Source organism: Hetaerina americana, unplaced genomic scaffold (assembly GCF_022747635.1).
Source record: "Hetaerina americana unplaced genomic scaffold, ioHetAmer1.1.p SCAF_16, whole genome shotgun sequence".
Classification (NCBI taxonomy): Eukaryota; Metazoa; Arthropoda; class Insecta; order Odonata; family Calopterygidae; genus Hetaerina; species Hetaerina americana.
In genome coordinates, this window is record NW_027286719.1 from 12,872,928 (window position 1) to 12,899,590 (window position 26,663).

A 26,663-nucleotide genomic window follows, 5' to 3' on the forward strand; every position below is an offset into this window, starting at 1 on the left:
CATTTTTGGTTAATGTTTTCCTTCTACAGATGCAGCTAATTAGAGACGTGTGGAAATCCTACAGGAATTACTTCCTGGAAATTCTTAAAAGAAGCAAATTCTTTTAATGCCTTTACATTGGTCAAATAAGCCACGCATATTGACTTTTTTTAAGAATCCTGAAGAATGCTCATTTGTGCATAGTTTAAGCAGTATTTGGTAAGTTCCTTTTCAAATGACTTTCTCGAATCATTTTGGTGCATTTATGGCCAAGCAATTGCTTGGGCAATTTTCTATCCCAATTGAAGTTGTTTATTTCTTCTTTAGTCAAAGTCAGATCAGATTATATTTCAGCATATGACTATTAAATATGGGAGAAAGCTTTATAACAATGTTGCCCCTCTGAATTGTGGAAATAATATGTATGTTAAATATCTACATTCATCTGAATTGTAAAAATACTGGAGGGCGGTCAGATATTTTCATATTTTAATTGAATAATTGTGTACTTATGAATGATAGGATGAAATAGAATTTTACTTTAAATTCTTACTCAATAAGATGCATTGGGCTGATTAATAAAGTTCATGACAGCTATTTGTCATTATTTTCTGTGTATGTAGCATAATGGTACATGCTCTCCACTTGCTGGTTCTTGTGGTGAGAGACATGGGGGTAATGAGTCTGGGAAGTAAGGTCATGCAGGGGCAGTTCAGTTATAGAGCAGCTTTAACCTTGTTGTGTGACTTTTCCGGAGCGTAATGGGAAACCACGGGTGAGTGAAGGGAAGGAACTGGCCCACTTCTCTGACATGTGAATTTCACTTGCTATATGGGTTAACATTTTGCAATAGGTTAGCTCTACCTTCACATATTAAACTATTCAGGTTGACTACTGTGGATATTTCTTCTGTGTTTGCTTCCAATAGCTAAGATATCACCACCACAAACCATTGTAACCACCACGAATGTGAATATTTGACTTATAGTGCATGGAAAATCATAATATTCAACCCATAAGTTTGATAGGTGACGAATGACCACACTTTGCTCAGGTCATAATGGCTTGTGAAATTAACTCTTCAGGTAACGGGTGCCGGGTCCTTATGCTTCAGTATCTGTGGTTTCCCAGGAAGATTTTACACCCAAATAATCATACAGTCAGGTTGATTTTAGGAGTGAGGAATGTCATCAGGCCCTCTTTACGTAGCCAAATGCTCCACCCAATGGGCAGAATGTCCACACATATTGCAAAAAAGGCATTATGAAATTTTTATTATCTTTTTTATTTTTATAACATTATTTTTGAATGTGGTACAAAATTATAAACCCTCTTTAATTTCTGATCATAAAATGCCTCTTATGGTTATATCTTAGCATCACATTAAGTCCCGTTTTAATATAATCTTGTGACTTACAAATAGATTCTTCCTAATATTTTCTATATTGATCTAAATTACTAAATTTGCATAAATTAAGTAATATATGCAGAACATAATTAGTATCGCACAAGAAAGAGTTGTACAAACTTGTTAAAATAATAATCCCGTGGTACTTAAAGTAAATTGTACTGCCTGTATTTTAAATAATTGTGGGGAGCATGCCAGTGAGTTTCTAGAGGTTAATTTAGATACCGAGGTTTTAAAATATTTCAGGGTCTTTTCATTATCAGTGAAACAGAAGAATATTTTAGTATCATTTTCTTAGTTTGATATTCAATGTGTCATCTTCCAACAAGGCAAGTGCCTTTAGGAAGGGAAGCAGATCAGTTACTAATGTTTTTTTAGGATTCATTAAGCTTTTTCAAGCATGTTGCTGAATTCTCTGTGTTTTTTTGAATTTTCCTGCTTAAAATTGGATTGCAAGGGGTTTTTTACAGTTTTATGTTATTACCAGTAATGGTGTTGAACTTTTCAGAGAGCATACTTTGACAAATTTGAAATGTATGAATTGACAACCAGCTTAATAACAGTTTTGAGAATAGGTTGTCCCCTCCCAGGGCAAATAATCTATTGTAAAACTTCTACTGCATGAACAACAGAAAATATTTGGTTATGTTACGTCTCTTGTAGAACTTCTCCGTATCATATCAGGAAAAAAAATATGATTTGACTAATGATAACATATTCATAACAGTGAAGTGGCTGGTTTCTTCCCTGATTAATTTTCAGATTTTGTAAGAATTATTGTTTTAAATCCTTCAGGAAAACTGTTAAAACTATAATTACAATAATTTTGATGAAGAATTCTTGGTTTTTGCGATATTTTAAGGCAACTAAACAATCAGAAGTTGACCTTCCATTGACTATTATAAGCATGCAATCATTAATGCCATATATTTTAAGCAATCTTGCCTCAAATTGCTGTTTGAAGGGTGTTTTCAATTTTCAACCAAATATCAAATGGTTTAGGAGGAGCAGTAGTTGGAATATGAATGGGTGAAATTCAGATTATGTGAAATTGTAGTGTGGCTTGGCAGGGTTTTTTATGACTTGATTTAGAACAGTATTAATTTTATTAGCAATGCAAAGAAAAGTTCCAAATTTGCTCTTTGTGCAGAATATGACTGATTTTACTATTGCAGTATTTAATTAGGAGGTGAAAAAGGAGGAAATGAAATTATTATAGTACAATCAATATGTTATTGTCTTTATACTTTACCTGTTATTACCTATGAACTGTGAGTATATCATAACCTATCACTAATCATTTTGACTACTGTTAAGATAAACATTTCTCTCCAAAATATTGTAGGAAATTATTCTGGTTTCATTTTTAAATTGCTTTATAATTCGCCTCTTTGCCTACCAACCCAAAGGTCGCGGGTTCGATTCCCGCCTAGGTGGATTTCCATTCATCTAGGGCTTGATTGTATGTGATTGTCTTCAATATAATGTCTGTAATGTAGGGTTAGGTGGAAGAAGGGACTATTAGTCTCAACCTCGCCCAATGAAGTCGATAAATAAATAAATATAATGATTTAATTTCTTGGCCGAAATATCTAGCAGTTACACTCAAGCTTAGCGAGAAAACAATCTAGGCATAAATAGGTATAAGACCTGGTTGTTTTCTTGAGAATTACTTAATTTAAACTCATGGCTGGATTAAATCTACTGGATTAATGCAAATACAGGCATTTTTGTAAGTCTTCGGTTATTGAAGCCCCTCCCGGGAGGTAATTCTGTAACTCGTAAGTCGTCCAATGCTCTTCTTCGAATGGCATTGGTAGTTATTCCATTAAAGCCATTCGCAAATGTGGCATGGGTTGTGACTGATGCTAATTCTTATGTGACAGAAGAATTGGGGAAGAGTGCAGTTAATGCCTTATGCATGGCAATCCAGGTTCTTGGAGGTTGATAAAAGGAAAACATTTCATTTCAATCAATGCTGTTGGTTGAAATAATAATTCCCTGTGATTAAAAAACTGCAGTTGCAGGTTATTTACATTCACTGAAAAAACATGTATGGTTTTTACATATTCATGGATTCAATTTTTAAATCATTTACCTTGTATTTTATGATTAGCATTTTTATATCATGGATAGCTTGTGGTAGGTAGTACAGTCTGATATGAAATAGTAAAACAAGAAATCTTTGGTACTGTTTAGTAAACTACTATCATTGGCTGTTCATATCCATTTGCCTCTGCAAACATCACTCATGTCACGGCATTATGGAAATCTGATTTGATTATAGAATAGCATTAAAAAGTAAAAGCAATTAAAGACGTGCTTAAAATATGCTAATTTTCTTTAAAATTGAAACTCAAGAACTTCCTCCATTTGAAATGTTTTAATTCATTAAGTGAATGTTTAAATGACAAGTAATAACAATGGCACTGTTTAATCACATACTCTAATGTAAATGTTCTTTTTCAAGCATGTTTGTTGTGTTGAAATGTACCTGTATTATGTACTTGTCTTTGTTTGAGGACTCCCTTACTTACATGAATTGTTTGATCAGTGGACAAAAAAATATTATCATTATTACAGTTGTTGAAGTTAACGTCTAGCTTCCTGGCATGGAATTTCTGCCCAACAACTAGCTTGTAGCTATATTAAGTTATAAGTTTCTATGTGAGCAAAAGTAGCTTTTGTGTAAAATACCATTAGGTTAAAATTATCAAGCAATATTTTAATTCCAAATTCATTTCACAGAAATATGAAATGATTACGCTATGGAGCTATATTGAATCAAATATTACAAACTAAATTTGTTTAATTGAGGTGTGTCGAATAACAACCTTATGTTGAGATGTTGCAATTTGGTGTATGCTATGTAATTTCTTTATTAACGTGGCTCATTCATGAGTGTAATGTTGTGGATCAGTGTAATCTAAGGTATGCATCAAATTGAACTTAAAATTAAACCATTTGGCTTTTCCACATGGAAAAAAATTTTCATTTACAACCTAGGTTTCGTTATGGTTTAACATCATCTGGTAAAAATACAAGTCAAACACAGTATATATAGCTCTGGAAGGAGGGAGGAAAGCAAGGATTGGTTGAGTTAGGAAGAGGGGGTGGAGGAGGAGGCATAACAGGTTGATTCATTTTGTTTTATTGTAGAAGTCTGGTCTCACCTTTTCTTTTGGGAGGATTCTTTGTACATTTATGGCATTTGCCAAGAAAAGGGAATCTCCACCACTGTGGGTGGTTTTCTGCAGATGGTTTTCCCACACCCAAGGACCAAGTTAAACCCATGCACAAGAGTGGGGTGTACAAACTCCTCTGCAAAGACTGCAGCTGGATATACATAGGCGAGACGGGAAGGAGATTTGAGATGAGAATAAAGGAGCACCGAGCATGCTTTAGAAAAAACATCTCCACGTCACTCTTCCCCAAACACGTGAGAGACATGGTCACAGCAGCAATTTCATCCCCGAAATCATGCACTTTGAGGAGAAAGGTCGCCGCTTCGATGTGCTGGAGCAATTAGAAATACTTCAGCACATGGATTACAAAGGAGATGTCCAACGGATTTCTTTACCCTTCACGTTCCCCGTTATTGTATTTTCCTCACTCATCTGCCAACTAAACTGACACCAAGCAAAACTTTTTCAACAATGTAGTAACCCTTCCCAGGGGATCGAGATGGTGCGGGGGCTAACGTACTGGCTTCCCACCCTGAGGGCGCGGGTTCAAATCCCGGCGGTGTTGAATATTTTTCAGAGGTATCTCGATCCCTACTTGAGGTGCTTTGTGGAGGGCACTTTGAGTGAGTACGCCGTCCGTCGGATGGGACGTTAAGCCGCGGACCCCTTGGCGCCTTTCGTAAAGAGCAGGCTAATGCCGACGCCGGGTTTCTCTCCACCCTTCATCATTTCCTGTCCTTCCCCTATGGCGCAAATGACCTTAGCTGTCGGTCGCCTCCCCTCAAAACTACTACTACTACCCTTCCCAGCCTGCTACTTAATCACCTAATTACCCAGTGCCGTTCACATCACCCATTCCCCCACTCCTCTGCCAACTAACCGATACCAAGCAAAACCTTTTTCAACAATGTATTAATTCCTTCTCCAAGTCTGCTAATTTATCATTATTACCAATCCTCCTCCTGAGCCCCCTCTTCCTACCTCAACCAATCCTTGCTTTCCTCCCTCCCTCTTCTTCCCCTCCATCCAGAGATATATATAGGCTGTGTTTGACTTGTATTTTTACCTGATGATGTTATACCATAACAAAACCTAGGTTGTAAATAAAATTTTTTTTCTATGTGGAAAAGCCAAGTGGTTTAATTTTAAGTTCAATATGAAGAATTTCCACCAAGTAATGCCAGAAACTGTTTTATTTATTTAAGTATCCATCAAAATGTAAACAATAGGTATATAGTTATATAGTTAATGATCGTTGTTATTATTGATAATCCACTGGTAAAGTTAGGGTTTTGGATGGACACAGCCTAGATAACAGTACAAAGATAAATTAAATTGCCTCTTCTACCAAACCACCTGACATCGAAACCTGCAATAAGCCTCCTTCTGTAACGTACACTTTCTTCATTTTGTCTAACTGCTCAATCCTTTTCTTTCTCTTTCCTCGCTTACCTAATGTTCTCCCCTCTACTACAGTCTTGAATGTGCAAAGAGAGCTAATAAACAATGGATAAAATCTTCGACGCACACCAGGAAATGGTTTAATTGACCCCATAGCCTTCTCTTTAGAATTATTACAAGTCATATTTTTATAGCCTTTAGCAAGTGAATAAAAATTAGCTGCATCAATTCCCTGAATTCTCTTTATTTTTTGTTTACATTGTGTGTTGTGTGACCATTTTGACTTGAAAATCTGGCAAGTTTAGTTCCATCAAATCATCATTTCTCAATTCCTTTCCAATGAGTTTTGGTAGTTCAATAAAATAATTTTAGCATTTATTTTTAATGTCCTATACATTTCCTCAAGTTCAACAAAAGTATTTTGCTCTTTAAATCTACTTAAGTCCTAATTACATCTATGATACTACCACCATGCAAGTAAATCCAAGCCTGCAACAACCCGATAACCTGATGAGCCAATGCATTTAAATTTCTGAATTAACTGCTGTGGGTGTGGGCAATGGTAAATTTAGCAGCCAAAAATTGAATAGTGCTGGTTTAGGGATATACTAGGCTTCTTAAACATTTTCATTCGTCATAGGTATGGTCATTATAAAAAGTTCCAAGTTTGAAATTCGATGAATGAATAAAATATATATATTTGGACCCGGTAAAACCATCTTCTTCACTTAGGGGAAAAACTTAAGTAAGGTGTGTAAGGTGACTGGTCCCTCAAATACTTGTGCTGTGCTTTTGTTCACATAAGCCTTTGTATCAATCCCTCACAAATTCGGCATATTAATTAATCAAATAAATGGTGTTAACATGCTCTGCGCTATTTATAATATTATATATATTATGCTGATTATTAAAGCAAACGCATCTCTTATGATCCTTGGAAAGTCCATTTTTCTGACATGGATAAAGCCTAATAGTCTATGATCAGTGCAGTTCTAGTTTTTATTTTGTAATTATGCAAAGTGTTTTTTTGCTGCAAATCATGGTATATTTTGGTAGGACTGGTTTTTCTGTGCAAAAAATGTTTCCACTTTGGGTAATTGTCTTATTAGCTACCCTAAGCTGCATGTCAAATTAAACTTGTCCTTTAGTCCTCATGTGTGATTGCTTCTCTCTTTTTTGAGTGGGAATTTATACTCACTAGAGAAATCTCCTGACCAAATACTATGAATAAACCCCAAGAAAATTCTTCGTTTCACATATTCCTGAACCCTCAAATAATCCTGTTGGTATGTTATCTATTATCTTCTTTGCCATTTTCACCTAATCTCCATGAGGTGCCTCTTAGAAGTATTGTGAAATATACCCCATCACCTCGCACTAGATACCTTATTGAGCTACTGACTTTTTTCAGAACCAGATGTATTTCCCGTGTATTCAATTTAAAGTTCCTCTCTGCAGTCACCTCCGTAGGTCAATAGTCACTCAAGACTGGCCAGTTGCCAATACTCCCATGGCCAGCAACCAGCTTCATTCGAAGGTTAAAGGGCCTTATCAAAGAGTTATCCTACCGCAGGGTCATGCTAAGAGTTGTTGAAGGGTGCCTTTATTTGGAATTGCTGGTGAAATTACCCTCAAGTTTAATGTAGCCGGCAAAAAAATCCCATCATGATTTGATCCTAATGTGGCCACCACTTAAGAGGAAAGAAGAGTATCTGAGCCAAGAGAAGACCTGAGCCAAGTGTGTTTCTATGGTGCGGCACTTTTTAGAGCCTTGTGTCCATCCAAAACCTTAACTGGTAGATAAGTGATAATAATAATCTACAGATTAGCCTTTAAACTAAAAGTAAATCCCTTTAGGAAGAGCAGTATTTATTCTAGGACCTTCTCAATTAGCCACTGCGAATTGTTAAGCAGATTCTCGAAAGATACTGCTGTATTTCATCAATTCAGGCTCTCTGAGAATAGCGTATTTCCCAACCCATGATACGCATGAGAGACTGTGACTTTTCAGGTCTGAATTCATGAAAAATACTTGTATCAGGCTGAGAAGGATCAAATTATTTTGAAGTTAGCACTTATTATGAAGAAAATTGAATTATTAATTTAAAAAATTAGGTACTACACATGTATTAATGTTTATTCATTGTAGAATCTCTGGAATTTGTCATCACAGCTGTTAAATCATTCCCACAGTTATTTTCACAGCGTTTGTCACTTCCTCTTTGCACAATTTTATCTTAATTTCCATGTAGAGAATTGCTAATTTCACATTTTTAAAATGATATTATGATAGTATCACTTTTAACTTTCTGTCATGACTTTCTCAATCACTAGCACTAGTAATCGATGGCTGTTTCATTCTTCTTGTCAGTGTGGTGGCGAGTTGGTGCCTCATAACCTTTACTTCATATTCAAATGGCAGTTTTTGTGTTATTTTAAGAGCAGATACCTATGCATGAACATTTTCCCTTCATGAATTTCTCACATCATGACTTCCCAAAAAAATTGACAATAGGCATACATATCGCTTATTTTCTCGCTTCAATTAAAATCAGTTTTTTAAAATGCTAATCCGATTCTTACGTTGACTTACTATCCAGTTTTTAACATGTTCCTCAGGCTTAGTACATTTAGGGGCATATGAGCATAAATGTGTTTTTACTCATATCTGCATTTACTAAATCCACATTCTAATCCTTATTTCCGGATAATCTTCTCAGTTGGAGGTGGTCCAAAATGCCTTTCAGCTGCATTGTTTCATTGTCCTGAAATGCATTACCCTGCTTGAAATGCAAAACTGTAATGCAATTTCCTGTCTGAGAACCTGTCAGGATACGTGTATTACATTTTAACGTTTTATGTGGGGCTAAGTTTCTGATATTATTTCAATATTATCGAAATTTGTAATAAAAGCAGCTTTTTTCTCCGCCTTCACGACATCTCAAACCACTTTAGGTGGAATTCCTGTAGACTCCGAGTTTATCAGGGGAGAAGCAATGTATGTGTGTATTAGCAGAGGGGTATAATCCCCATTAGCCCAATGTGTACAAGTTTTGCCGCAGAAACACTTGTGAATGTAACAACAATGTATACATTTGCAATCCAGTTAGGAATTTTTTAGCTAGTACTTTCAATGAAATATTAATATTCTGTTGTTTACTACTTACTCAAAAGAGTGATATCATTGAAATATGTTGTGAAGGCAACCATTTTCTGACTGATGAAGGAAAAAAATACTTAATAGTATGTATTTTGCCGATGAATTGGCTTGAGCTTATAGGTCAAAATTATACCCTTTATAACTTCAGCCCATTAGATGCAAGCTGATGTTTGAGCATATTTTGGAATTAAATATATTAAATGGGCCGGGACACATGGTAACTGCATCTGGAGGCCATTTCCCTGATTTCCTTCATCGTAGTTTTCCACTTGCCATGCATGTAGTGAATGAAGGTAAAGTGAATGAAGACCTGAAAAAAGTTGAACTGAGTCTGGAGGAAAGTAGAAAAGTTATCCTGTGGAGGGATTAGAGGATTTCTGGGTCGAAGTTGACTTAAGTTTTTAAAGGTTGTAAGTAGAACATTGTTAAAATTAGCAGTAATATTTAAAGTGCTTGGAGGAAAATAATAGTCGTGTGAATTAAAAAGGAAGATGAAGAGTAAGATTATGAAGTATCGCCTGCAAACTGAAAGAAAGCAACTTTGCTTAGAGATTAACATTCAGTTGATCAATGTTTCAGGAGGGGGCTTGTCATGTAGCAAAAAAAAATAATTTGAAATTATGCACACAACCCACTATCTGAAAAATGGAAGAATTGCATAATCTTCTCACAGGTGAATGGGCATCATGACTGTTTGAAAGCCTTCTACATTCATATTTTAATCTGTGAAAAATTCAAGTGAGAGAATATAATGATTTTACATAACTGATGTATCCTTCTTCTCATGACATTTCAAAGGTTCTCTTTACAATTTTGATGGTTATTTACTTAAGCATTATAAATTGATGGCCAAATTTAATACCTACGTCATAATTCAAAATTGGTAAATGGAAGTAGATGGAAATAAAATTATTTTTATTATTCAGATTTTCATAAATTTTAAATTTCATTTTTGATTAACTTTAAAGCTATGTAACAGTATGGTATATTGGCATAGCTATAAGTAGTTGAATGCATGGTAGTCCTGTGTTTGGAGTCTGCTAATGAACCAATGGCCTCTGTTCAGATCCAATTCAATCTGAACTCACTTTGCCTTAAACACGTTGTTATAATGGTTAATAATGAGAAAGCAGGTAATGAATGAGATCAAGGAAAAAATAACAGGTGGTGTATAAATACACACAAAGGATAAATGGGTATGCTATGAAATGTGTCTTACTTAATACAGATGCAAGAAGTGATGATCGCAGCTGATGAGAAAAGGAAACTTTTTAAAAAAATACCAAAAATTAAAACTAAAAAATTTTTGCTGGTCACAGCCACCTTCATCAGAGTACAAGGAACAACTTTCGGTGAGATACAGAGAAGAGGGTATAGAGGGAGGGTGGGTTGGCGTACGTAATGTATGGGTTATTGTTCTTTTAGAGAAGGAGATGTAAGCTAATTGTAAAGGTTTAATCCATGGGGGCAGAATTTAAAAGCCCAGATTAAAGCAAATTATAGTGTTCTTAATCAGAGAGAAATGCTTAATAACAATTGTGATTTCCATTATAGTATATGTAGTAGAGTTAAGCCTGAAACTACAGAGTTCATCCTTAATTAGATTGGCTGTTGGTGGGAAGGAGAAAATAATAGATACTTTGTATCAATTATCAAACTGTGGGTAGCTGTTGGTGTGGGAATTGGGAGGATGAGTAATATGGTTGTGTGATGTGGTAGGGGTGTGGTGCATTGGGCAATATAAAAAGTTGGGTAGATTTTAGGAGTTATATGATATTTTTAGAAGTGCATGAATAAGTCGGATGGGATGGGAGATATTTGAGCGGGTGCTTTCGCGGAAGGGAATTTGTTACAAGGATTGAGAAGGTTTTACATCTAGCACGATTGCATGGAGTTGGAGGGGTTTTGGGAATAAGAGTGGATTTGGAAAGGGCATGGTGGGTTGCAGAATATTGAAAGATCTTTCAAGTTATGGCAGTGGAGCTAGGAGGAATAGAAGATACTGGCAGGTTGAAACTGGATTATAGATTGCAAAGCCCCTTCAAATTAACCATTGGATTGATAACCTTTCAAGATGATGAACATGCTTGAAGTTTTTATTGATAGTGAATTGTGTGTGTTTGCAAGATTTTTCTACTTATTGTAATGGTATCTTTATTGTGATTTTAGCATTCTTAATTTTTGAATTGCTTTTAAAGATGAAAGTATTTTGTAACTACCAAGCTCCTAATAAGGTGTGTGACCATAAATCTTCATGTACTGTGGGTGCACACTCACATGCCGTTGGCTTACAGGGTATCATGCAGATACTGACCTGGGATCTTTACGCTTAGAATTTCCATTAAATGACCTATGTTTTTAACTAGCTGGAAGCAGCATAGGCAATATTTTCTAGATTGAATTCTATTGGAGTTTTTGGTAAGCCACCGCAGTGTTTAACCCAATGTTTTTATTAACAGGCGAGGTACATGTCGTAGGTCTTGCCATGTGTGATAACCCACTTATGTTTAAACTTCTGATGGGGGGAAGTGAAGGACTGTTGGGGCGATAACGTTTTGGGAGGGGCTAAAGGGTTTTATTTCGGGAGTGGAAATTCTAGGATGGAGGTAACTAGGGACAAGTAGAAATAAATATGGCGAATTGTCTTTTATGGTGGGAGTCATATGAGATTTTGAGTCTACCCTTTACAACGGCGGCACTAAGTTAAATCGCTGGGTGAGTGCAATGCTGTTGTAAAAAGTAGCGGAAAACGCGTGCGACGGCGAGATGGGCTAAGAATGGCCATACGCCCTCTTAAAATTTCAATTTTTTATACATTTCTGATACATCATGATTTATTTTGTTAGCCTAGCTGAGAGTAAGGACAATAACTCATCTCTGAAAATGTAATAGAGGGAAAGGGAAAGTCATGATAGATGTTTCGCTGCTCTTTCGCTTCTCCTGCGAAAAATCCCGATCCGCCAGTCGTTGCTCATTTCAAATATGGATGTTAACCTCACCGTGGCAGTGTCGCTTATTTGCATTTCTATCTCGTGCCCTGTTGGTCCTCATGGATGCATTTTTCGGCTTCATTTTGTTGTCACATTGTTCTTCAGAATTACATTGACCTCGCGTATTGTCACAAAGGCAAGCTCCTATGAGCCTTAGAAAAAGTGGAAACAGAGATAACCCACCACTTCAAGTTCATGAGGTGACATCGCGCGTATCGGCATTTCAAGCTTTTGAGGAACTTGAGGGGGCCATCGATAAATACTACCTCGGGAAAGAAAATATTTGACGCCTGATTTGCTTCCCTTCAAATAAGGTGTTGTTGAATAAGTCATGCAAATTTTTCTTACGCCATGAGTGAGTGAACTCAAAGAGGGGCTGAGGGACATATCGGAACTCTTTTGCTGGACATTATTCATCTAACGATTATGTAAATTGATCGCATTCATAAGTGCAGAAATATTTCTCTATATGTTTGAAGTCAATTCAATTTCTAGAACCCGGAGCGTTTCATTGCCTCCCTCTTACTGGTTTCCTCTCTCATAACGGGAGTTGTCATTGTGTGTAAGTTGGATCAGAATATTTATAGCGGTTTTAAAATGTTAGCAAAATCAGTGCTCACAAGCACATTTTATTCATTGCTTAGTTACTCATTTGGTGTACGTTATTTACAGAACTCAGGTAACAGTCCTTTGAACTTTGTTATTGGGGTGCTGATATTGCCCTCGTTTTCAAACGTAAATGCATGCGTCCTGTATCTTTGTACGCTGTCATCATCTCACTCTATTGACTCCTTTGGTTTGAGATATATTTCTTTTCAAAGCCCTCAATCTACGCAATCAATATTTACGGTTGCACAATTTTTAAATGTAAATATGTGTTCGTAGAAGTGTTATAAACTCTTGATAATTCTTCCTTAGTTCATAGTTATCGTCTCCAGTTTTTTTTAAATCTGTGTTTACGAATATAATTTAAATTTTCTGACATACACTTGCGCATGTGGTCCATTGGTTAGAAGTATTTTCGGACGAGCAAAGTTTTCCCAAATCATCGAAAATACAAATATGTTCGAGAAGTTCAGTTTGATTTGTGCCTTCCCTGTTATTGAAATTGTTTTTTTCACTATCCGAAACCATAGTTTCTTTACATGCTATCCATTGTCGAGATTACGACAGTGTACCAATCTATTTTAAGAAGATTTTTATTTAAGCTCGATCATGGAAATGCATATGAACCTGTTGTTTTGTGCATATTTATGTATCGTATAAATATTTATATTGCCGAGTTTGAATGTATATTTTGCCAATTATTTATTTATCTAGCTATTATAATGCAAAAAACTAAGGAATCAGCCCTTCCCCTGGCTGAACTGGTCATCTAAACTGCAGAGTTACAGAAAATCTACCATAAATGATTACCAAGTCAATAGAAGTTATGTAATTAAACTAATTAAATTTATATCGCCATTATTCTAAATTGAACAATATAATTCAACAGACTTCGTAAGTTTATATGTATTTTCTATTGAATTGTCCATTCCATCAGTATCTTTGAATTGCATTTGTAATTGTAAATATTAGTATTTATGAGTTTAAAATACAATAATTTCTTTATAATTTCATAACCTTATTGTTCGAGCATAAATACCTGGCACGATCAGAATACCATTGACTACGCTCGTGTCCTTAAATTCGCTTAGTCCGCACGATGAACATTTGATCTATAACATTTCAAAGGCAGTTAAATATTCTCTTCATATTGCGAATGCCTACGGAAGTTCTATCTCAGTGTCCTTGTTTTTCAATGTAAAATTAATACGTTCTTCATGTGTATCATAAGTAATTTGCCGCCGAATTTCTCTGGGCATTGTCCGATCTAAGGACCCCCAAATATTTATGTCGAGCCTAAGGATTGCATTTTCCCTTTCATTAATTTGATGACTTTATAGAAATCATGTAATAATCGCCTTTCTGCAAATAGTCTAACCTGGAGACCAAGATGGCGAGGTAAATAAGAGAGAAAAGCATTAATTTCAAAAGTTTTACCGAAATTTTAATTTTTAAATTTCAAATCATTAATTTATCTCCTGTCTGAGGACACTACATCAAAGAAGCTGAAAGGGAAAGTGGCATCCCTGGGAAAAGTTAAATCTTCCCTATCAAGTTATCAGACCTTGTTTGTATTTTAATTACGTAGATTTCTATTTTCTTCCATCTATTGGATTACTGGTAGATTGATTCGGTTAATACCCGTTTCTCTTGTGTATTATATTCGTGAAAACCCATCACTTCTCACAGCTGAATTGGTAAGTTGGGCGCCCTGTATTTTTATCAATGTTGTTTTAGACCAATATATACTTGGATGAAACATGAACATAATTTTGCTCACTGCTCTATTCGGCTTCGTCTAATTTAAGGATTTTTAATCTTTACGGGTTTCTGCGATCCGCGGAGGGAAGTTCCTTCTTGCAGTTACCTCTCAGAATTGGTTATCGTAGACTTGATACTTAACCAAACCGTTTATTGTGTGTGCCATATATAAGTTGTGTTTAAAGCCCAATGCATGTCAACAACCAAGTATATCACTTTTGGATTCTGCTGTAACCAGAATTGCTTGATGCGAGCTTAGCAATAGCCAAAAGGTTTTCTGGATGACCATTATTTTCACCCCTGCCCCATCGCTCTAATATAGGGTTTGAGCACCCCTGGTTCAGAAGTGATCTAGTTCCGCCTAGTCCGGGATTTAGTTGTCGATTTCAAAACGTTTGTTTTGAGAAATGAGTCCTTGGCTCATGACAGCCCCTCGGAACGACCTGCTTTTCTGTGATAATTTAAGTACTATTTCATCAAACCACCATTTCTGAGTAACGTTGGTTAACGATAATACCTGTTTTGCATGAAAAATTTGGTTAAATTCTGGTCGCCCAGGCTTGCAACTAATGAAGAACGTAACAACTTAAGTTTTCGCCGCACTTGCTAAATCTCATAGTCAACGAGCCGTATTTTACGAAGTGGATTTGTAAGCAGTTCACTGCATCACCGATTGCAGACGTCATTGGAATTATGTCATTGGCAATAAATATGCTTAGTAGCATATCTGGCTGTTAATAATATGAAATGCGAATTAAAACTCCATTAGAGTTCATTTTCGACGTTGGTACAAGTTGCATGAAATCGCAATTGTGTCACATTAAATATTCGAGGATAGCCTGTGATACCAATCGCCCAGATGATGATGGTTTCAGAAAGAGATCCACTAAGGTCTTAAACACAGCTTATTTGAAACTTCAAAAATAGTGGTGTGATAATTTAAGACCAAAGGTGACCGTGAGTGCCCTTATCATAGGAAGCAGCTGTTATTAGGCGCTTGCAGATATCTCATGGGTTAATTTAAATGGAGTACGAAATGTTAAAAAAGAGTGCCGCATTAGAAATCCATAGGTCTATAGACTCCGCGGTTTTTAGTTTCACTGTGGCATTAACAAAAAACAGTGGAAGACGTTGACCATCGCGTTCATGTCAGGGTAAGCCGTAGCGTTGCGCAAGATTCTATTTATAGTACCACTTTCGACGTAATTTTGTATGACAAGGTGCTAATTTGACTTCACTCAATATTTTTTGTCTGGATTCATTTTCTTACTCTTTTTCGGGATTTGTAATTGATTGACCAATAATTTAATATATTTCTCATTGCATTCATTAAATCACAGTAGACTCAAATTTCATTGAGTTTGAGTAAATTCACCTTTATTATCGGATCTTTTAAAAAATATTTTTTCCGACTGAATTCATTTGTGTTTTTATGTATGGAGATCGTATTTGATTGTTTTAATTTTTCATGGTGAACATTTCAGTTTATCGCTTCTGTTGACAAGCTGCATGAGATGTTGATGTTTGCGAACAAATACTTACCATGCATGTACCGTCCAAATAAAGGGAGTCATGTTTAATATCATCGACTGCCAATCGACGGCATTTTGATATAATAGCATGCGACATAGCAATAAGTGGCCATCTTTTGATTTTTATTTGAGAAATATATTTTCTGCCTTCTCTGGATAAGAGCACAGTGAAACGCTGTGCATTTATTTGTGATCAGGTATTGTCTTATGTTACATACACCAAAGAATGCCTCCAAAGTGGCCTATCATTGTCATCGCGATGAGAAATTGAATTTATTGAGTATACCCGTCTATACGAAAGTATGTCCTGGAGGATTTTGAGGGTGCTTTGACGTAGGTAAATTATTCATACTGTATCCCACGTATCAGTTGTATTAGAGTTGACTAAATCAATAAATATCGACATGTTTTATGAATAAACGACGTGTTCCAAAGCCTTTTTTGGCGACACGGAAGGAAGTATCTTAAAAAAACCATTTGAACTCAAGTCCCATAAAGACTGCCTCTGGCAAAAAAATGTTCATTTCTGAAAAGCGAGTTTACCCAGCCATCCGCCACTTTTCTTGATTTGGAACAACATAAAAGAAGCAGAAGCTTATTTTGATCAATTTTGTTGGTAATTTTAGTAGTTATGCTACCTTAGCCGAAAGGTAACATCTACAACATTTCTTTGATAATATGTTTTGCGACATAGTAATAGACTAAAGGAAATATTTAAAATAGTGACTTAAATAAAATGTATCTCCATGTTTTACCATAAACTGCTCTTTACGTTCTTATCTCAAGGTCGACGACCTTAGGGACTGGATTTTACAAAACACCGGAAGTCTGGCCTCCGAACCCGTGAGGGCACATTTTAATTGATTATCGTTTTAAGTGAACGAAAAAGATAACTGATTTTCTGTAGGTATTCCATGTTAATTAGACTGTCTGAGGAGTCAATACATGGAACACCGCATCATGTGTGATGTCAGGGAATTTCATTATTGGGTTTTGCGTGCCATCTTGCATAGTAAGCGGTTCACCCTGCAGTGCGAAAACAGAAGTGTACAAACTTGTGTCCAACTAATCCTTCAACGGCGTTAAATACCCTAGTTGGAGCTCGCACTGCTCGTCATAGGTTTTTATCCAATTCGGAAATGTGACGTTGAGACTTCTCACTCAGTCTCAGCAACAGTCGCTAACTGGCCAGCGCGGTGCGTGTTTTAATGGGCTCACGCCTAAATTTCACTTCTTCGACTCTTCATGTGACCTGTTTCGTCCTTCAAGCATATGGTCACTGCTGAGAATGATCAAATAATTAAAAAAATGAGTTCTCTTACCTTCAAACCACTGGATTCCCTTACCTACGCAAAAGAGGTGACCCCTCTTCTCGATTAAAGGCTCATTATTCCGGCTGTAGATTTGTCAAGAAGTGATTGAGGAAGATGGAATGGAGTAACGACAAGCACATTGGAGGCCAAACGCATTGCAGAGCTTGGAATGTGGAAGGAGGGGCGGATTCGTGGAACTTCTTTGGGCTGAAACAATTTTGCTGCTTTTTTCCCACAATTCAAGGATCACTTCAGGTCAGGGATTCATGCAGATGGGGGACGGGGCGCGTGGGCCAACGACTGAAGAAAACAATTTTTAAGAACTCTAATAATGGTGCCTTTTTTTAACCTTCACTTCTTTGCATACATATTATTTTATTTGAGTGTTCAATTGAGCATGTTAACTAAGTGAATTAGCGCAGTAAATTGGCCAAATTACGCTGTTAAAATGTTGTATTACCACTTATCTGTATCCCTCGCCACACGCCTTCCCAGTGGCTTGAAGGTTATTATGTAGATGTAGACATCACATCACCACGTACCACACATATATTACCACGTACATACTCGTATATTTGATGTTAGGTGGCGGCCCCGAAAAAATATTTTATTAGCCCCGGCTCAAGGCTTCATGATCTGCGCTGCATGAAATTGGGTTGATGGATATTGATCGTGTAAAGCGAGAAAACCGACCAAGAGACCAAGCTATTTTTACGAAGTTGAACTAACCCAAATTCGCGTTAAACAAACTCCATGGGGTAGTATATTTTCTTGCTGGGACCATGATTTGGTTCCGTGGTATCGTGGAATCCGCCATAATCGATTGCGTATTGACGATAGATGCTATGTACATATTTCATTGGTAATATGGTTAGGAAAGGTGGCTTTGCACGGTCAGTAATAAATACTTATTCTATATGTATTTCCTTTTGCCTTGGCTAAATTTATTTGCCTTATATTAGTGACGAGGGCGGTTCAATAAGTATCCGTGTTAGAAATGAAGAAACCATTTTTTCAAAAACATTTTTTTTTGTTTTTCACTATAGTCCCCTTTTAGAACGATACACTTCTCCCAACGTTCCGGCCATTTTTTTAACCCCTCCAAAAAATAGGATTTGTTGAACTCTCTTAAATACGCCTCTGTCTCGGCGATAACTTCCTCGTTTGAGCTAAATTTTTTTCCCGCGAGCCATTTCTTCATGTTAGGGAATACGAAAAAGTCGCAGGGAGCGAGATCGGGTGAATACTCGTACGGGGGGTGCGGCAGCAATTTATAACGTAGTTCATGCGGTTTGGCGGCGACAATTCCGGATCAGCTTGTTGTCCACCGTGAGCAATCGCGGCACCCATCGGGCCGACAATTTTTTCATCGCCAACTTATCATGTAAAATATTAATTGCCGTTCCGGTCGACACACCCACGGCCTCTGCTACTTCGCGCACTTTCGTTCGTCGATCAGCGAGAATCATGGCGTGGACTTTTTGAAGGATTTCCTCGGTAACTACGTCTGCCGGGCGTCCTGGTCGCTCGTCATCAATAACAGATGTTCGCCCATGTTTAAATTCGTTGAACCAATGTCTAACTGTGGTCATAGATGACGAAGTGTCACCATAAACAGCATCCAACTTTGCTTTTATCTCCTCGCATTCCTTCCCATCCAAAAACAAAAAGCGAATTACCGAACGATACTGCTCTTTTTCCATTTTAGCGAAGATCATGATACACGTCTTACTCGAATGGCTGCCAAATCCAAACTAACCTTTAGTCTGAAATTTGTTTCAGCGTCGTTTGATAGATGGTAGCACACGATGATAACACAAACTTCCCTCAGGAACGCCCTTTGTCGTCAAACACGGGTACTTATTGAACCGCCTCGTATTTCTTCAGTTCTCCGTACTTCCTGCCTCTCTTCATACAATTTAGAAAGTCAATTTTCATCCTTTCTTCTCCGTTAACTTGACATTCTCACTTCTTTACACCTTTGAGCATCCCGCTGCATATCTAAATTTCCTCCTCCCACATTTTCTGTCTTTTTCGGTCTCCACCTTCCTCTCTTTTCTGACCAACGTTTCCTACCAACGTCTTTAGCCTCCCTCTCTGTCAAAATTCTTCTATTTTCCCCTATATACGCCTCTCAAAAACTTCTAATCTGTGCTTATCCTCTTCAGGTTTTACATCCATGCAGCGCCTCTCTCCATGTGAATGAATGATACAATCTTCTCTTGGAGTATTTACCTACCTGATACGGCTTCAGTTCCCTTCGTCACGTGAATGCTTCTTTCGCCTATGCAATTCTCATTCTGATGGCCCTACTGGACCATTCTTTCTCCTGAAATTAACAACGAACGATGCGCAAATTGCTTTTCCTAAAAATACTGCCCAAATACTTGAGAAAACTTCCGCTGACTGTAGTTTATTCCCTCCTGTAATGTTTAACTTAGCCTTATAAAGATTCTTATTACCTACTCTGACTATTTACTTTGGTCTTCTAATGATTTGTCCTTATTCTAGATTTCTTGCACCCATTATATAATACGTTAAAAAATAGCCGTACCCCCTTTACCGCCCAACTGTTGCTTGGCTATCAGCAAACCTGAATTAATCACCTCTACCCACGGTCAGTGGCAGTTCCTCTTCCCATGCTCCTTGGCTTTATATCTGTGTATGTATGCATTTACACACGCATGTGGGTGGCCGATTTTGCACGTGTATTCTGAGCCATGACACTTCGTGATATATCAAGTCTCTTGAATGTCGTTTAGAGGTGAACTCTTGTTACTGACGCAGGCATTTAAGAATTAATTATTTAAATACGATCATTATTTGGTTATATATCTTGGGTAAGTATTTATTTGTTAAACTCGGTTTGATAGTTTTGAGTGATTTTGGGCTTGGTGTGACCAAAGCTCCCGTAACCTTCGTGTAACTCAAACACAACGAGTAATATCTAGGATACGCAGATAAGGATGAGTAAGATGTAAGAATCTTGGTGAACTTTTATTGATTTTATTCACGTTTTCCATTACCAATACTCATTTCATAAAATGAAAGTAAACTTTCAAGCTAATCAATCTCGAATCAATCATGGCGAATCTAGGTGAAACTTTTATCCTCTTTTTTTCTCTGGCGATGAACTAATTTGCTCTTCTTCCTTAGGGGCTAAGAATAACGGAACAACCTTTGGTCATAGAAAACATAAGCAGATTGTCCGCGCGTAGGATTCGACCTACCAGATAGGAACTACGACATTTTAACCTCCCCCACAACGCCCAGGCATGCCATATTTGGTAGGACGGGCTATTTTGAAATGGTAACTATGGAGGAAAACTTGAGAAACAATATGTTGGCTCGTATCTTGATTTCTGTCCTTGAATTCAAAGGCAACCGTAATGATTTTTACAGTAATAATTTTTGAAACTGACAAAGATGAAAGTAGAGCATTTAAGGTACATGGAGCCTATTTTCTAAGAAATTTCATCTCCGCGGTTGCGAGCATAGCTTGTTAGAAATTAGTTTTTCCTTAGTAAATGTTAGCGTTTTTATTAAAATGTTAAAAAGTAGCTATTAGTTGAGAGCAAGTATTAGTTGCTTCGAGGTGTAGATATTGAGGGTTTCCAAACGTTTTGACTGTAAATCTCTCCGTTGTCAGTGCGTATTGGCTTACTTGTGGGCGATATTTGGCGTCTTCATGATCCGCGAAACTTCAGAATTGAAATTGATTTAAGGCATATTTGCATGATATGCTGCTAATCGCTCGATTGTGGTTGTGTGTGTGTGGGGGAAAGCGCGCGTGCCTATTGCTATTGCTTATTCCTTAAGGTTTGGAACTGAGGATTATAAACTTTCCACCCTTTCCACGTCTTTCATTACCTGCCGTCACCAGTGTGTGTTGCAGTGTGTGTGTGTTGCAGTGTGTGTGTGCAGTGTGTGTTGCAGGGCATGTTAGGTTACCATTAGGTGTAGTGATTAGTCATTCATTGAGTTGTGGAAATTCAAAATGATTCCTCTTACCTCGATCACCCTTAATTTCTCACCTCGATAATACCGAAAAGCTTAATGCCCTTCCCGAATAATTCCTTCTGAGTCAGCGTTAAAAACATCGTTTGTATGTTTATTAAAAATGCAATATCGTGCATGTACTCTTCATCCTTCCAGTGTCTCCCAACCCGAAGGATACACTCATGACGAAACTTCGTCTTACGGGCTTAATTAAGGCATCCTGCGAAGTGCTCCATTATAGCGATAGGATTAAATGTTTTAAGCAGATTTGCATGCATTGCAGTATCGATGCTTCAATTATTGCTGTACGAAAGCGAGATGAAGTGCTTGTAGTGGTTGTCATAAAAACTGAGTTATTTAAATGTAGTAAAGCCGTCGACTGCCTTAGTGCGTAGATGCAAGTAGCATGAGAGACGACTGGAATGCCTTATCTGCAAAATGTTTCCTCGGCGATATCGGGAGTTTCGCTTACTAGTAGAAATATTTTGCTGCCCAGTCGCACGCAATGTCAAAACATTCTCGGTTAGAAAACCCCTCTGATTACATGCTATATCTGTCAATTGCGTCATTAATTTTTAAAATGGGTGTTGTGAAACGTTACCAATGGAGATGCTGGAACGCGGTCTCATGAAATTCAGCAATAAAATAAATAAATATGTTTCCTATAGTTGGAGAAACGACGGGAATGGCGCGATACTAAATCCATTGTAGTCGTGCTGATTTGATAGAAGTTGTGAGTGGTTCGAGCGGTAAAAAATATTCGCCTTAGCGTAGACTCAGGAATTCGTGTGGAATATTTGGTTTCGACCTAAGGACGTACCTATACGAGAATATTTTCGGGCTTGCATCTTTCGTGGAATTAGGACATGGGTTCCATTTCATGATTTTAGGCTCAATTTGCGTCTTAGATACCTATGATACGATCTCACATAGTCAATTAAAACCCGTATTCACGTAGCATGGGAGGTGCATTTTGTGTCAATAATTGTATTACCTCATTGCATCGATATTCACTCCACCTATTAACCCGTTTTGTTGGCTGTTAAATCTTCAAAACTGAGCGAATGTATTTAGTGAAGCTTTCTTGATGTATCTTCACATACGTTTGTGTATTTTACTCTCGTGAATTGTGAGTAATTACTACTAATAGTTCACATATCATGGAATTTTCAACAGAATGTATGCTTTTCCTTGATCAGCCTAGGTGACCTCATTCGTGAGAGCGTGTAAAACATACGATTTTTGCAGTGAAGTTGAATTTAGAAGTGGAGCTTTATTCTCAAGTATTTCATGTGTCGAATTCCCATTTCCGGTTGTTTAATTTCGGTAGCATATTTTTTAAGAGCTTAAAATCCTAATTCTCGCATATGTCGTCGCCGTTTGTAGCGACTCTACCACCAAGAGCAGCTTCTCCCCTTCTGGAACGCGACCGACTTCGGCATAAGGTAGAAGTGGAGAGAGTCAAGGAATGCGTCCCCGTAATCCTGTGTGAAAACGTGACCCTCCAGCTAAACTTGACCCCGTTAAAAAAACTGGTTTAGGTGTTCTCGTGTGTCTATGGGATCGAGCCAAGATTACGGGCAATATGACCATGACATCGGCCGTCGTCACGGTAATACCCCTGACCCTGGATGCCTCATGCTACTTGTGATTTTTGTAGCTCAGGTGATTATCTGTTTAACCGACCCTTTTGTCTATTGCAGGATAATGGGTAAATTTACTTCGCCTCCTCTCGCTCTCAGTCTCATAGTCTATTCGCCCGATCTTTCTCTCAAAAGATAGGTGCGTCCGCTTTCCAATGAGACGAGAGGGCTTTGTAGAAAATCTCCGATTATTGGGCGATCGTGGTTTTTTTTCACTCTTCCTCGCAGGGGATACTAATGAGCAGCAGGCTTTCTCCATGCCTGTCGCCTCTCCTCCCCTCCCGCTTCGTCTCACTGCTCCCTTTCTCCTCCCTCCTCGGCTGCTTTCCACCCGGTTGCTTTCAGGCCCCAGACTCACCAGCCGCACCTCCACCCTCTTCCCCAGTTCTCGCTTCCTCTATCTTCCGTCCTTACCCGTCCAGTTTTATTTTGACCAATCACCTCTCTGCGCCTGCTTTAAGTGACCGACCCATCGGATGTTAGTCCGTGCATACCTTTGCCGTCTGTAGGTGAGCGCCTACCGTTGCTTTCATCCGACTGCTCGGCGAGCGCGCTTTGTTGTAACTCAAGCCGCCTGTGCAGTGCCTTGGGGAATCATGGACCAGTAAGTTCTCGTGTTGGTGCTGCTGCTCCAATACCATCCGTATCCTTCGCAGAGGAGTCTCTAGTTAAAATGTAATCGCCATTAATAGTGTTTGTTTGCGAGAGTGACGAAAGCGTACTTATCTTCTCAGCCGTCATGACGCATGCTTTCTGCTGTGATTTTTAAGGGATCAGTGTTAGAAGGAAGGTGATCTGGTTTAGTGTCTAGTGGTTAAATTTTTCAGCCGTTCTCTGGGACCCCATTTCGCCGTAAAAAGTTTTTAAGTATCGAGGAAATGAGTGTTTTCATCAGTTAATTGTGCTAATCGTGAAATGGTTCAACATTTCCGTGGCAATTTTAGCGCATCGCCTTCGAGACTAGTGGAATGCTTTGACGTTAAGTTATCGCGGATGATGTGCCCATATTAAAAGTATAGACTGAAGGGAAGGTTAAATTTTTATCGTACTTATAGGATGCCAAGTGTATATTTTTTACGCATACCGTTACCGGTTGGCCTCCGTGTAGGAAAAAGATCTCTCGACCCACATTTCGGTATGTTCGTGAATGGCGGGACGTCATGTAGGCCAGTGGCACAAGATAGCCTGCAAAATATTTTGGTAGTGTCTTTTCTGTTAGTGGTCATTATCCTCGGCGCTTCTTGTGTATCAACTGTATGACATACTTTTGTTTAACGCGTGACGTTTGCTCAGTGACATTTCAATTTAGACGGTTGAGGTACCGTGCATGTGATTTCCGCCTGGAGGCGCAGATCCGTTTGCCTCCTATGAGGGTCAGTTTAATTTTCAGAGCTTACGAGATTTCTGTGCGTCCAAATTTCTTTTTAACTTTCTCCCCAATGGCAAAAATAGGCCCCGGGGTTTGCCTTGATTCCTCTCGCCCAAATGACGGCGTGAAAACCACCAGCTCCATCTTAGATTTCCACTTAATTTTTTCTTCTTAATGTTGTGCTTCAGAACTGGTCCGTTTAACTTAATTCCCTAGCCTTTCCCTTGGGGTGGAGTGACCTAGAGAAATACGGCGATTCAATCCCGGGTTGGATGGCAAAATTAGATCAAAGAGCGTATGAATGAGAGTGGTTTTCTTTCAGGCATAAAGAATGTCCGTTCGTTGTTTCATTGTCTATCATGAGTGAGGATTGCATATTGAAACATTAACTCAACAAGGAAGAAAATCATAAGTCGGATTTTGTCTCGTATTTCGTCTTGTTTTGTGAACGTTATGTGTTACTCTCAGACTGAGGAGAGAGATCACTCCGCTGTCATCCGAATTCTTTTGCTTACTAGCGCTCCTATTTCAATCAAAATGTGAGTACTTTTTTAAAGTTGGTAGATGGTATAGATTGTGTAAGCCTTTAATGCCTTTTGATTTGCTGCATATTCCATAATACTTGTTAATGGATTTCTGCGAACTTTCTTTGGCTATAGCACAAATAATATTTCATAATGAATCGAAAACTGTCAAGCGATTTCCGTAGGGTATTACTACTTCATGCACCTTGGATTCCCTTTTGAACCACTCGGTAAACTCGATGTTTACAGGACCTTAGCAAAGATTAATGATCCCTTTCTCGTATGGCATTTGTATGCTTTATAATTATCTCATATTTATTTTTTAAGGGATTCTACATGATACGAGTAACTTAATCCTGAGAGAAGGGTTACACTTACACGAGTTCTCCCTCATTATAATCACCTATTCACCTCAAATAAGGCGACAATTCTGTATGTACAATATATTATATATTTTTTCACGCGTTCACTTTCCATATTTAATGCTTATATTTACCCATGGCTTCGTTGGAGGAGTAAAGATTCGCCAGTCGGAAAGAAATTTTAAATAATGCAGCACTAAGTTCATTCCTCTGCGGTTAAATTTTTCGGATCGCTGAGTTAGGGTACTGAAGTGCACACATGATATTTGCCACCAATTAGGGCGTCTTCAGATCGTGTTACTGGTATAAAGCCATTTTAGTAGTATCTTGAAGACGAGGGTAACTCCTCATACGTTTATTTTTGGAAAATTGAACTTCCACTTTCATGAATTCTTGGTGAATTTTCTCAGTTGCAGAACTTAGTTTCAATGTAATTCACACCGAATATAATCCCCTGAGCCTTAAATAAAAGCTCGCACGACCGACGGGGCTCAATGGGATGTATAAATGTCACCGTGAAGTCAATAAGAAATGGTCCTGATATCCATAGGTAATGAGGCGTCTCGTGAGCATTTTAGCTTTATTTCCATACTACTATGAAAAACTCAATGCAATCCACTACAAATCATTCATTTAAAAAGCTCACGGCTGCGATTCCTGTGGGCGCGAAGAAATTCTATTACATTTTCTTTGTGAATCAGATCCACATAAGAATTTCGGTGGCTAATAATTAATTGATCGGCCGACTGAAATTTTAAAGAATGCATAACCTTATGTTGAATATTTTACCATTTCACGAGACTGGATCAAGTATTGCTATTGAGTAAGTTCAATTCCACAACTTACATTAGTCATAACTAACGTTTTCCAAATTTAGCGATTTAGTAATAAGAGAATGCTCGTTAGTCCTTTTTGATACAATTAATGTGGTATATATTTTGCAAAGGCAAGTTTCTCCGTTGTAATTATAACTCGCTGAATAGTGGGAAGGTGAGTGTGAAATTATGACCGTCTTGAGGTATGAAAAGTTATATTTTGACTAATGATGACGGATTCAATTTCGATGAAAGTCTTTAGAGATCTCGGATGCTGTAAATTGGTAATAAGTGAAACGCCAAACACATGCGTTCGTTGAGCATTCCTAGAATCCCCGTTTGTTTCATGTTCCATGACTTCAGCCCCCGAGATACCATCTACCGGCAGTAAAGGTAACTAATACGCATTCGAAAGTTTGCTGACCCTTCTTCACGATCAAAATTCACATCCACAGGTTTCACCCACAATATCCTAACTGTTTAAAAAATTAATGATTTTTTATGAGTTGGCGTGTGGCTCATTCCGATGTATGTTGCGATATATTCTTCCGTCCAAGAAATGCATTAAGTCATTCTTCTTTAATTTTTGCTGTATTTGTCTCGGCTTTGAAGTTAT

The 26,663-nt window shown here is 37.8% G+C and overlaps 1 protein-coding gene across 2 annotated transcripts in view; it reads left to right on the forward strand.

The window, feature by feature from the left end:
• Nucleotides 1–26,663, forward strand: part of LOC139687021 (hydroxymethylglutaryl-CoA synthase 1-like) — a 56,667-nt gene that overhangs the window by 2,021 nt on the left and 27,983 nt on the right. Inside the window, exon 2 of one of the 2 annotated variants that reach the window (XM_071584118.1) lies at nt 30–198. Coding sequence is in view for 1 of the 2 variants with exons in the window: in XM_071584117.1 (XP_071440218.1) it covers nt 23,574–23,581 (8 nt within the window). In the remaining variant the exon portion in view is untranslated. Of the gene's footprint in view, nt 1–29; nt 199–23,418; nt 23,582–26,663 lie in introns of those variants that run through there. The other variant, XM_071584117.1, reaches the window with a different exon arrangement.